The sequence below is a fragment of the Drosophila miranda genome (genome assembly GCF_003369915.1).
Source record: "Drosophila miranda strain MSH22 chromosome Y unlocalized genomic scaffold, D.miranda_PacBio2.1 Contig_Y2_pilon, whole genome shotgun sequence".
Taxonomy (NCBI): domain Eukaryota; kingdom Metazoa; phylum Arthropoda; class Insecta; order Diptera; family Drosophilidae; genus Drosophila; species Drosophila miranda.
This window is the reverse complement of record NW_022881614.1, coordinates 37136044-37148908: the sequence shown is the minus strand read 5'-3', so window position 1 is coordinate 37148908 and position 12865 is coordinate 37136044. Positions and strand designations below refer to the sequence as shown.

At 46.0% G+C, this 12865-nt stretch overlaps 1 protein-coding gene across 1 annotated transcript; it reads right to left on the bottom strand.

Annotated features, from left to right (window-relative positions):
• Positions 1-6972: 6972 nt before the first annotated feature.
• On the bottom strand, positions 6973-8456 carry LOC117192477 (pre-mRNA-splicing factor syf1 homolog). Its single transcript, XM_033397174.1, has 2 exons — positions 7926-8456; positions 6973-7861 (listed from the first exon to the last, which is right to left on the bottom strand). Exons 1-2 carry the CDS (start codon positions 8411-8413, stop codon positions 7306-7308), a joined length of 1044 nt encoding a protein of 347 aa, XP_033253065.1. The 5' UTR covers positions 8414-8456; the 3' UTR covers positions 6973-7305.
• Positions 8457-12865: the final 4409 nt, after the last annotated feature.

The window sequence follows — 12865 nt, the reverse complement described above, 5'->3', positions numbered from 1 at the left end:
GCTCAGGTAGCGGAACCTTTGTACTGGCACAGAAGAATATATAGTTTTAGAAACTTAGTTTTACCTATTAGGTCGCAGAAAATAAGAAGTGTCTCGAGAAGCACGAAGCGTCTTAAGGCATTTTGGGAAGCTTCAAAAGTCATAAACTCCATTAGGAAGAAAAATGGGGACCAAAGTTAGAGTGTTTGAGGAATCTAGAGTGGGTTTGTTAGACATGGGTGCGGGGATGAGTTGTGTGGGAGGGCAACTAGCCAAGGATTTGATATGAAGCGGAAGACCTTTCAAGAAGATAATGTCAAGCGCAAGTTCAGCAGATGGAAAAAGGCAACAGATAGTAGGCAAATTAAGAACTAACATGGAATTTAAAGGAGAATCCAAGGAGATAGAACTATTTATCATTCCCTCTCTAAGTCAAGACTTATACTTGGGGATAGATTTTTGGAAAATCTTCAACCTATTACCATTGCCGTTACAGATAGCAGGAATAGAGGCATCTCAGAATAAACACATCTTGTCACCTGCCCAAGAATTCGCTTTAAAAACAATAGTGGATCAGTTTCCTTCCTTTGCTGTTTCTGGTCTCGGTAAGACATCAATTCTGAGCCACGTGATAGATACGGGAAACGCTAAGCCCATCAAACAACAGCATTTTTCGGTTTCACCTGCCATAGAGAAGCTGATCTACGCGGAAGTAGACAGGATGATCAAGCTTGGGGTAATTGAGGAGTCGGAAAGCGCATGGGCCTCGCCTGTTGTCTTAGTCCAAAAAACAAGGAAAGTGAGACTTTGCTTGGACAGTAGAAAGGTGAATGCAGTAACTGAGAAAGATGCCTATCCGCTTCCCCACATTGATGGCATTCTAAGCACACTGCCAAGAGCAAATTTTATATCAAGCCTGGACTTAAAAGACGCTTTCGGGCAAATTCCGCTAGATGTAGGCTCAAGACCCAAGACGGCGTTCACTATACCAGGTAGACCCTTGTATCAATATAAGGTTATGCCATTCGGGCTGTGTAATGCGTCTCAAACGATGTCGAGACTGATGGATAAAGTCATTCCGTTTGCACTTCGCAACGAAGTATTCGTGTACTTGGATGATTTGCTCATAATCTCTGATAGCTTTGCCTCACACATGAAAGTGCTGGAGACGGTTTCTTCGAAAATTCGAAAGGCTGGACTGACAATAAACATCGAAAAAAGTCATTTTTGCATGCAATCTGTTAAGTATCTCGGGCATGTAATAGGTGAAGGGGGCATAAAGACCAACTTCCCTTTCCCAAAAACATTGAGAGCACTGAGAAGCTTTTTAGGCATGGCTGGCTGGTATAGGAAGTTTATTCTCAGTTTTGCTTCAGTTTCAGCTCCATTGACTGATCTGCTGAAACCAAAGCAGAAATTTGTCATGTCCAGTGAGGGAGAAAAAGCATTAGAGCGGCTGAAAGAATTGCTCTGCAGTGCTCCTGTTTTGCGTAGCCCAGACTTCACTAAGCCATTTTACATCCATTGCGATGCAAGCAAATCAGGAGTTGGAGGGGTGCTAGTTCAGAAGACGGACGAGGGAGAGGAATTACCCATCGCTTTTGTGTCAAAAAAATTAAATAGGGCACAGAGAAATTATACCGTTACGGAGCAAGAGTGCTTAGCTGCACTGGTCAGCATAAAGCGATTTAGGGCGTATGTCGAGGGCCACGAGTTTACGGTTATCACGGACCACGCCTCATTAAAGTGGCTTATGTCACAAAGCGACCTGCACTCAAGATTAGCTAGATGGGCACTCAAACTCCAAGGCTTTCGATTTAAGATTGACCACAGAAAAGGGAAGTTAAATGTAGTACCTGACGTTTTATCGAGAGTCCATGAAGATGACATAGCGGCTATGGATATGAACCAGGGGCTATTGGTAGATACAGATTCCCCACACTTTAAATCGGCAGATTATTTAGATCTAGTAGAGCGTGTAGAAGCCAATAGTTCGAAACTGCCAGATGTAAAAGCTGTTGATGATTTGATCTATCGTCGAGCAGAACACTCAACAGGGGATCTAGTGCATGATTCTTTTGCATGGAAGCTCTGGGTACCGAAAGAGATGATAAAGGAAGTGTTGGAAAGAGCACATGACCATCCCTTGGCCTCCCATGGAGGGATACATAAGACTTTGGAGCGTATCAGGCGCTATTATTATTGGCCGGGTCTGGTGAATGACGTGAAGACACTCTTAAATGCCTGCAGTCAATGCAAAACAACAAAACCACCCAACACCACATTAAGACCTCCTATTGGAATACCGGCGGAATCACTGAGGTTTTTCCAAAGGCTCTACATCGACTTTCTGGGGCCATATCCAAGATCGCGAAGCGGACATGTTGGGATATTTATTGTACTAGATCACTATTCGAAGTTTGTTTTTCTAAAGCCCGTCAAGAAATTAACAGCAGAGGTGGTAATAAGGTATCTCAAGGAGGAACTGTTCCACACGTTTGGCGTACCGGAAACCATTTTCTCAGACAATGGCTCCCAGTTTAGAGCAGACGCGTTCCAACATCTATTGAGAGCTCACAGAGTAAAGCATACGTTGACGGCCGTGCATGCGCCGCAAGCAAATGCATCGGAGCGAGTAAATCGCTCGGTTATCGCTGCCATTAGAGCATATGTTCGACCGGATCAGAAGGATTGGGATGAGCATCTGAGCAGCATTTGCTGCGCCTTAAGATCGGCAATCCATTCGGGATAGGGGCTATTCCTTACTATATGGTGTTTGGGCAGCAGATGATCACATCCGGGGAAACTTATTCGCTTCTGAGGTCGTTTAAATTGCTGGAAGACAGGGCAGCAAGTTTTACGAAAAAAGATTCGCTGGAGGTAATCCGGAAAAAGGCCAGTGAGGTCATGCAAAAGCAAAATGAGCGAAATCAACGGCAGTATGATAAAAGATCTCGGGAAGTGTCGTATAAAGTTGGACAAGAGGTATTTAGGAGAAATTTTAAGCAAAGCAGTTTCCCAGCTGATTACAATGCAAAACTTAGCAAGGTATTTGTGAAGTCGAGAGTTCGGAAAAAGATAGGGAATTCTATCTATGAACTAGAAGATTTACAGGGTAAAAGTATTGGCAGGTATCATGCGAAGGACATGACAGTGGCACCTAAGCTACGGGTTGGATCAGCCTTGTGCTTTCGGCCGTGTGACAGCTCTGTTTCGCTACCCCAAGTCTGATTTTGGCAGTGGGGAATTTGTAAAGTGCCCTGTAGCTTTAGGGGAAATTACCTGGGGAATAGGATAGCTTCTCGGCAGACCAAAATTCAGGTACATCTGTGCGTCCTAACAGCACTGGGGGTGGAAGAAAAAGAAAAATAAACGCGCCACCTATAGGACAAGGATCGTATCTGAGGAAAGAGTAATGGAAGTTGACAGTTGAAGGGTCGAGCAGAGAAAGTAGGGTCCGAGTGTCGAGGCAGAATAGCATTCGCTTTTTTTCGTCTTGGACACTGAGCCAACTGGTAGCTTCTAGTGAAACTCAGGAAGTAGATTCGGAAAAGTGCGCGAGCTTGCTAGAAAGAGAAAGAAAAGCAGTCAGCAAAGAAATTCCACTGCTAAATTGGGGCAGATCCGCGGTCGGAACTTTTGCTACCCCTTAGGTTTGGCACCCCAGCCTCAGTTAAATCTCAAGGCACACCGCTTCAACATAAATCCACCTGGCAAGGGGAAGGCACAGCAGAGGGGAACCATAAGCAAGGGGAACCTAGAGCGCAGCAAAGGCGATAATAATTCGGCTAAGGCCGGCCTACCCGAATCTCAGTTTAATCTCAAAGCAAAGAGCACCGCTTCAACATAAATCCACCTGGCAAGGGGAAGGCACAGCAGAGGGGAACCATAAACAAGGGGAACCTAGAGCGCAGCAGAGGCGAGAATAATTCGACCAAGGCTGGCCTAACTAGCTGAAGAAAGAGACAGTTGCCGTTGGGAAGCAGCACGTCGTGTATCGCGAGCAGATCAAAAGAAAACGAAAACTAATTTTCGATCAAACTTTTTTTGTAAACGGAAGAACCCTTCGTCTCAGTGCCGCAGTGTCATAGAACTCCAGTGGTTGAACCGAAACCGAAAAGCCAGAGCGAGTTAGCGGAAAGGTAGCGGGATCGACTCAAATTTTCGGTCGAACGCAGAAGGAGAGAGAGTGCGAGTGCACGGGAAAGGAGAAAAGAATAGGAAGAGGAAGTAGAGCAAATGAGTAAAATAATGAATTTATAATAAGCTAAAGATAAACAAAAAACATACCTATTAATTCCACTGCAAAGGGGTAAGGGGGATTTCGTTGTGCTCTCCTAGGGCGAGTGTGAGTGCAAGTGACAGTTTACACATACAGGTACAACAAAAAAATAAATAAATAAAAAACTCTTGAACCCTCACGAAGATTTATCAGCTGGCATCGAGAAAGCGCTTTCGCCGATGGACCGCAACACAACAAAAGAAACAGTGAGTAAATAAAACCATAAAGCGAAGTCATTTTAATAATCGGTTCTGCCGATGATGACATTTGGCTAAATCACACTTGTTCTATTGGGGAGAAACGAAAAAGAAATGCGGTTACTTTGTAAGTCTGTCGAGCCGTCAATCGAGCGTTTAAGTTTGAGAGAGGGGATCAGCTGCTGACGCAGCAAGGCCAATCTTTGAGTTTCGAAGAATAAAAATAAAACCAAGTTTAAGCGCAGGGGAGTTAAGTTAAGGGAAATTGAAAATATTTGGAGAGGGTAAACTAAGTGCTAGTAATGTATTTAAATTTTAGATATTCTTGAATAAATTTATAATGTCTCCTTAAACGTTGATCTTGATTCCGATACCCAGCCCCTGTAGTAGCGAGCCCTAAAGAAAAGGGGTCATAAAGAATAGAGGAAGAATGCAGATTATGACCAAGGAAGGGTGGGCGTGGTCCTTCATTCCAGCTGAGGACGACTTTTGATCCGTTCGTGTCGCGTGCGTGTGCATATGTGTAAGTGAAGTCTAATGGCCAAAAGTTTTGTTTCTCTCCGGTTCTGGAATTGTACTTGTACATGTCGTTAAGTTTCTTGCACGCTCTTTTAATATAAAAACAAATATCGTAGGTCTCAGAATAGACAAATAAAAAGAACACCACCCTTTTGCCGACGAGACAGTTGCCGGAATGATAGCGTGCTGGTCGACCTCTGAGGAAAACATCAGTCCTACTAACCGTTGTCCACTACACTTATTTGCCTCCATACTAAACATGAAGCTAACAAAATGCTATCGATCTATTTTGTTTTATATCTTTTTAGTTCATCGCCTATAATCGTACAGCAAAGAAAAACAAAAACAACATTTTCTTACCTTCTTCTTGGTTCTTCCACTTTTGCTGCATTCTCTTTCTGTTCTATCCTTGCCGTTTCCATTCTGTCGTTATATTCACACACACACCCACACACAAAAGCACTATTATAAAAAAAAAAACAAACAGAAACACAAATGAATTTTATTCATTTAATTTATTCATATTTTTCTTTCCGCGATCAGCTCTTTTTGTGCGCGAATAATCCACTAATTTTTCCCGCAAGACGCACTTAGCACCAAAGACGCTCAGCTACAACGGTACAACAAATGAAACGAGAAGGCAGTAATTTTTGGTTGAATAACAAATCACCAAAAAAAAACGGGACACGTTGACATATACATATACATATGTAAATATATGTAATTCTTTCCGGCCATTGATTGTATTGATAATCCTATTAAATTAGTGGTTTAAGTTAGTGGAAGGCTCGGCTAAGAGGCAACGGTACAGCAACTGGAATTTCCAAGCAACTTTACTCAACGAAAAGAAGGCGAGCGGAAGAGAATTAGAAGATCACGCGATGCGTCGCTCCCAATGCGAAAACCGAACGCATCGCTGTATGCGTGTGCATGTGTGTGCAGTTGCGGTTTTTGGCTGTGCATGTGAGAGCTCTATGTAAAGCCTCTGTAAGCAATAGCAACGCAATAATGAGCATAAGTATAGATGCTTGAGCGTTGAAGTGAAATGATGAACAGCAGTGCCGTTATGTTTAGGGGCAGCGATAGGGCGGCGGCGGCTCGGATGACGCCCACGCAGGCGGCTGCACCGGACATGCAGCCGCGGTACATGGACAAGCAGTCCTTGGGACGGAGGCAGAGGCCCCCGCTGTTGAATGTGATGCCCTTGCCCAGCAGGAGGATGGGCTTGTCCTCGGGTGCGGTGCCGCAGTAGGCGATTTCCAAGATGATCGGCGGCTCGCAGCTGCCCTTGGCCACCATCAAGAAGCTGTTCAAGCTCTTGGACTCGATCCATGCTGCGTACCTCCACGGATACCCCGCAGGGGCACAGGGCATCCACCGTTGACTGGGCGAAGATTGTGGGCGTCATCTGATTGGCCGGCGTATCGGCCAGGCGACGGGCCAGGTTCTGCGATTCGGCCTTGAACAGGCCCCGCATCCAGGCATCCGAGTCGGGAGAGTCGTACAGCTCCAGTTTGGGAATGAGTGTGCGGTCCCGACGGCGCTTGTTGTAGCGCCAGACGGCCAAGGCGCTCCCCTCGGCCGCCTGCTCTGCATACTCCATCGACTCCACGAAGACATCTGTGCAGCCCTGCAGTTGAAGGGAACGAGCCCCCACGCCGGCAGCGACGCGAGCGTTTTCCATTCCCTCGTCGATCATCTTCAGGTCGTTGAAGCCGGCCAGACACGGCCTTTTCCCAGCTGGCCACTCAGGCCCGTCTCGCGTATGAGATCAGTGATCTTACCCTGGACGCGATCGTCAAACTTCTCGCCGGATGGTGTCATCTTGGGCTGGCGGTCGCCCTCCTTGGCGTACACGCCCACCACAACGCCTTTGATCCCCGAGTCACATTTCTCGGCGTAGTGCCGTCGCTGTTCCACATCTCTGCGTCTGGCCAGGAATGTGTGCTGGACACGCCTGCACAGGACGTGCATCAAGCGTACAGACTTCATCGCTTAATGATAGTGACAGTCCCTCGCGACAGGTTACGAAAGTTCTCTTATTTTTCAGACAGTTCCAAACAAATTTTGCTTTTTTTCCGAATAAAAAAATGAAAAACTAAAAAATAGAGGGAATAGATGTGCTTCCAACAGCTGATTCGAAAGGAATGAGATATCTCAAGGCTCAAACTCTGGCAGGGAAACATTGCCAACGCCTGCTGAGATTCGAGGAATTATTGAATTTTCGAACAAAACGAAGAATAGGTCTCCGAAGAATAGGTCTCAAATCGAGGGAAGTATTCCACAGACATACATTTATATTTCGCCTAATCAAAAGAAACAAAAGATTTATCCCTCATCGGAATCGGATTGATTTGTCGGCTTGAGGCTGCCAAAGACCTTGGCCGGTATGGCCTTTTGTTCGAAGCGCAGTTTCTTCATGGTGAGGCCCTCGTCATCGGTTTTGGTTGTGGCCTGGCCTGCCTCGTCCTGGTCTCCACTCGGCTGCTGCGGGTCCTCCTCCTCATCGTCGTCGTCGTCCTCGCTGTCGCCAATATCAATCTCATCCGGATTGACGACTGTATTTTCCTTGCCCTTGGCCGCGCCCTGGGTCTCGCCGCGCACAAACATGATATTGGAGGCAGCCTTCTCGGCGGGCTTCTGCTTGGCCTCGGCCGCCGCCTGGCGGGCCTTCTCCTCGAGCAGCCGCATGGCATCCGGTCCGGAGCCAGCACCAGCATCGGCAGCCACACCATTCGTGTTCTGGGCAGCCATCATGTTGACCTGCGTGTTGTAGGTGGCCTGAATGGAACGCTTGATCCGCAGCATTTCACGCATCGTATCCTCGTTGCCATGACGCACCTCGAACTCCTTCCAAGTCCGCTGTGATGCGGGGATCGCACACCTGTTGGGACAAAGCAGAAGAGAGCTTAGAATATTGACGATCCAACGGTTAAATGTCGACTCACCTGTGAGCGTAGATGGCCCTGGCTCGATCCACCTCGCCCAGCTTCGTCTCCAGCTCGGCGAATTTGACGCACATGTGGCGCATATGCTGCTCGGGCAGAGCCCGACATGCGGACATGGCACGCCGGGCCAGGCCGTGCTCCTCCTCCAGCTTCGCGTAGAGCAGGTAAAAGTACTTCGCATGCTCAGCGGGACACTGATCCAGGCACTGTTCGAAGAGGTCGCGTGCCCGCTCCAGCTTTGTGCCCCCGTAGCGCGCGAGGAACTTGCTTAGATACGAGTTCCAGATGTCGTACACATTCGGCCACTTAAACAGGGCAATGCCCTTCTCGTAGGCCCGATAGGCCTCCTCGAAGTAGTTGTGCTCTTCGACGAACATGCCATAGTTAATGATCACCTGCGGCGTGCAGATCTTCAGGTCGATGATGCGCTCGTAGACGGCCTTGCAGGTCTTGAAGGTGCCAAAGGACTCCTCCAGATCGGCGTACATGGACCACACCTTCAGGGATCTGCGACTGCACTGCCTCCGAGTCGTCGTGATACGCCACCTTCCGCTTGGGCATGGCCGTGGCACGTTGCATCAGCTTGAGGGCTGCCTCGAACTGCTGCTGGCGCAGCTCCATCTCCGCCCACTTGCACCACACGGCGGCCCGATCCTCCACCTTGACGTACTCCACCTCGGTGCCCCGCTCGAAAACCACGCGGGCGTCCTCCACCTGGCCATTGGACTCGTAGAACTTGGCAAACTCCACCCAGAGGGTGTGCAGCATTCCCACCGCCAGCTTGGGCTGGACTGTCTGCACGGCCTCGGTGTAGGTGTTGATGATCTCCGTGGGCTTGTCCTCGTACAGGTTGACCCGCTTGTGCCACTCGTGAACGTTGTGCGGATTCTGGCGCAGCAGGACACTGTTCAGCAGCAGCAGACGCCTCTCCATGAGGTATTCGAAGCGCGACAGGCGCAGCTTCACATCCATGTCGTCCTCCTCGGTGGCCTCCTCGTTCTTGGCCACCTCCTCCATGCGCTTGTTCAACGACAGCTCCTCGAACTGCGCAAAGCTGGCCTCGCAAAAGGGCTCTGCTGCCCCAACAAAGGCCAAAAGACCGTGGACCAGGGGGGGCAAGGAGACAATAGAAGCCAAAAGATTGACAGAGGCGAGTGAATTCCGTAAATGTATATAAACGATATTGCGGTTCACATTTTGCACTTTCGATCAATTAACTCAACTAATTGACATTTGAAAATACATGCGGTGAAAGGAAGTACATATGTACACATGTATGTACATGTGCGTCCGTAAAGGACAACAGCAGGAGATAATTATAAGTGCAGGAATTTTAATTCAACCTTCAACCTCAGCCTTTGCATGGCTCTGGAGCTCGAAAGTGATTTACAAAAGAAGCACTTTAGTCGGAAACATAAACATTCATTTCCCACCTCTTCACAGCACTTGACCAGAAACAACAGCAACAACAAAAATCACAATTATAAAGTGAGTCAGGGCGAGGCATTCACTGTCAAAAAAACAATATACGAGAATAAATAATTAAACCCCTTTTTATATACGTTTCTCCCGATATTATTCTCTAAATTGAAAGAAAACAACAGGCATATATTTTCATTAGCTTTGAACTGAAAACCTTTTAAGATAAGCCGAAGTTGACTTTTTCGGTATTTTTCGTTATTTTTATAGTCCTGTTTGCCTTTAGTATTTTCTCCTATAAGAAAGATGATTCTTGGTAAAAGTTTGTCCCCTTATTTGCCTCCATACTAAACATAAAGCTAACAAAATGCTATCGATCTATTTTGTTTTATATCTTTTTAGTTCATCGCCTATAATCGTACAGCAAAGAAAAACATAAACAACATTTTCTTACCTTCTTCCTGGTTCTTCCACTTTTGCTGCATTCTCTCTTTCTGTCCTTTCCTTGCCGTTTCCATTCTGTCGTTATATTCACACACAAAAGCACTATTAAAAAAAAAAAAGCAGTCAGCAAAGAAATTCCACTGCTTAATTGTGGCAGATTTACGGGTAAGTGGAGGAGAGCTTTGCAGCGCCGCAGCAGTACATGTATTCAAGCAGTCGGAACTTTTGCTAACCCTTAGTTTTGGCACCCAGCCTCAGTTAAATCTCAAGGCAAAGAGCATCGCTTCAACATAAATCCACCTGGCAAGGGGAAGGCACAGCAGAGGGGAACCATAAACAAGGGGAACCTAGAGCGCAGCAGAGGCGATAATAATTCGGCTAAGGCTGGCCTACCCGAATCTCAGTTTAATCTCAAGGCAAAAAGAGCACCGCTTCAACATAAATGCACCTGGCAAGGGGAATGCAAAGCAGAGGGTAACCATAAACAAGGGGAAGCTAGAGCGAAGCAGAGACGAGAATAATTCGACCAAGGCTGGCCTAACTAGCTGAAGAAAGAGACAGTTGCCGTTGGGAAGCAGCACGTCGTGTATCGCGAGCAGATCAAAAGAAAACGAAAACTAATTTTCGATCAAACTTTTTTTGTAAACGGAAGAACCCTTCGTAGCGGGATCGGCTCAAATTTTCGGTCGAACGCAGAAGGAGAGAGAGTGCGAGTGCACGGGGAAGGAGAAAAGAATAGGAAGAGGAAGTAGAGCAAATGAGTAAAATAATGAATTTATAATAAGCTAAAGATAAAAAAAAAACATACCTATTAATTCCACTGCAAAGGGGTAAGGGGGATTTCGTTGTGCTCTCCTAGGGCGAGTGTGAGTGCAAGTGCCAGTTTACACATACAGGTACAACAAAAAAATAAATAAATAAAAAACTCTAGATCCCTCACGAAGATTTATCAGCTGGCATCGAAAAAGCGCTTTCGCCGATGGACCGCAACACAACAAAAGAAACAGTGAGTAAATAAAACCATAAAGCGAAGTCATTTTAATAATCGGTTCTGCCGATGATGACAATTGGCTAAATCACACTTGTTCTATTGTGGAGAAACGAAAAAGAAATGCGGTTACTTTGTAAGTCTGTCGAGCCGTCAATCGAGCGTTTAAGTTTGAGAGAGGGGATCAGCTGCTGACGCAGCAAGGCCAATCTTTGAGTTTAAATTTTAGCTATTAATGAATAAACTTATAATGTCTCCTTAAGCGTTGATCTTGATTTCCGATACCCAGCCCCTGTAGTAGCGAGCCCTAAAGAAAAGGGGTCATAAAGAATAGAGGAAGATGGTAGACTATGACCAAGGAAGGGTGGGCGTGGTCCTTCATTCCAGCTGAGGACGACTTTTGATCCGTTCGTGTCGCGTGCGTGTGCATATGTGTAAGTGAAGTCTAATGGCCAAAAGTTTTGTTTCTCTCCGGTTCTGGAATTGTCCTTGTACATGTCGTTAAGTTTCTTGCACGCTCTTTTAATATAAAAACAAATATCGTAGGTCTCAGAATAGACAAATAAAAAGAACACCACCCTTTTGCCGACGAGACAGTAGCTGGCATGATAGCGTGCTGGTCGACCTCTGAGGAAAACATCAGTCCTACTAACCGTTGTCCACTACAACAATGATAATAATAAACATTTTTATATTTGGCGCCCAACGTGGGGCCACAACGTAGATGTACTAACGTACATTATACGAGTGTGGCTCACTTTTCATTACTGATGGCCAACTAATTTCCTTTCATATTTCACGATCAACCTTTCAGATCAAAGAAATCAGTGACGGTTTTGTGCACTGCTTAGTGTCACCAAAGCAGAGTGGCTGAACTTATTCCTTAATTTCCTTCTTATTTCATTCCCTAATCAAGCATTGGACTCAAGGGGGAGGCCTCTTAGTGACTTCTACCTGACCATGACGGATGTGGGTTTGAATGATCTAACTATTTTCAATGAGTTTTGGCAGCTATGTGAAGTGATACGGAAAACAGCGGAATTGGCTCTAAGGAGGTGGCCACATCTATCGTAGTTAAGCTCGAACTCATTTTTCTAACTAATTGTGTAGGATTCGCCCACGGAAGTCCGATATCAAACGCATAGGAAATGCAGGCTAGTCGATTAAATTTGGTACGCCTGACCACGGGTGATGGAAAAGTGAGTGAGTCTTCTAAAAGCTAGTACTGATGTGCTTGAGAGGTCAAAATGAGGATGGCATGTATAACAGGCGGAGTGACTTTAGAAGTTGCCACTGTCCACTGTTCTTATGAGACAGAATGCCATAGGATTTCAGTTTGTGTGCGTTTTTTTTTCTCTTTGCTTACACGTGCATGAATGTGACAGAATGGATCAAAAATTAGGCCGCCGCAGGGAGCTAAAATATCGGAAATCAGTAAATTTTATGAGCTATCTTATCGAAAAAAAATATATTTTTTGTTATCAATTATCAAATTTAAAACTATATCCTTACATCTTTATTATAAAATTACTACTATCTACTTCATTAGCCTAACATTGAGAATCGCGACGTCGGTTGTTTATCAACATGGGGTTAGATAGATCAGACGATGAAACGGAGGCTGCGCCTCCAAAGTGCACTTTATGTTTGAAGGAACTAGCTGAAGCGGATAAATATGTGACAAAGTGCAACCATGAGTTTCACAAGTCCTGTATAAAGACCCATTTTATGGCAATAAACACTTGCCCAACTTGTCAAACCTAGTGCATCGCCACAAAGTCTTTTCAACCCGTTCAGTTACCTTCAAGAACGCGTTCGGGGCAGGGAACCTCAGAAGATGGGAATGCAAGGGCACAACTCAAAGATCAACCTTCAACAAGCTCTAAGCTCGACAGCATGACCGCACAGATAAACGCAGCGGTTATGAAAATGCAAAACGAACTATTGTCACAGTTGACAGAGAAGATGGCAAACCTAATAACCACAAGCCTCGAATCTCACGTGGGTGCACCACAGCAACCACCGACCCCCCATCTGACTGACAACGCATCTCTGGATCACGTCTTAGGGCTCTCCGGAGCAAATGAGG

Excerpts from the sequence above, each read along its gene's own strand:
- LOC117192477 (XM_033397174.1), bottom strand. The coding sequence starts at position 8,413 with ATGTACGCCGATCTGGAGGAGTCCTTTGGCACCTTCAAGACCTGCAAG. Across the intron at positions 7,862-7,925 it reads AGGGCCATCTACGCTCACAG|GTGTGCGATCCCCGCATCAC; the intron begins GTGAGTCGACAT and ends TTGTCCCAACAG.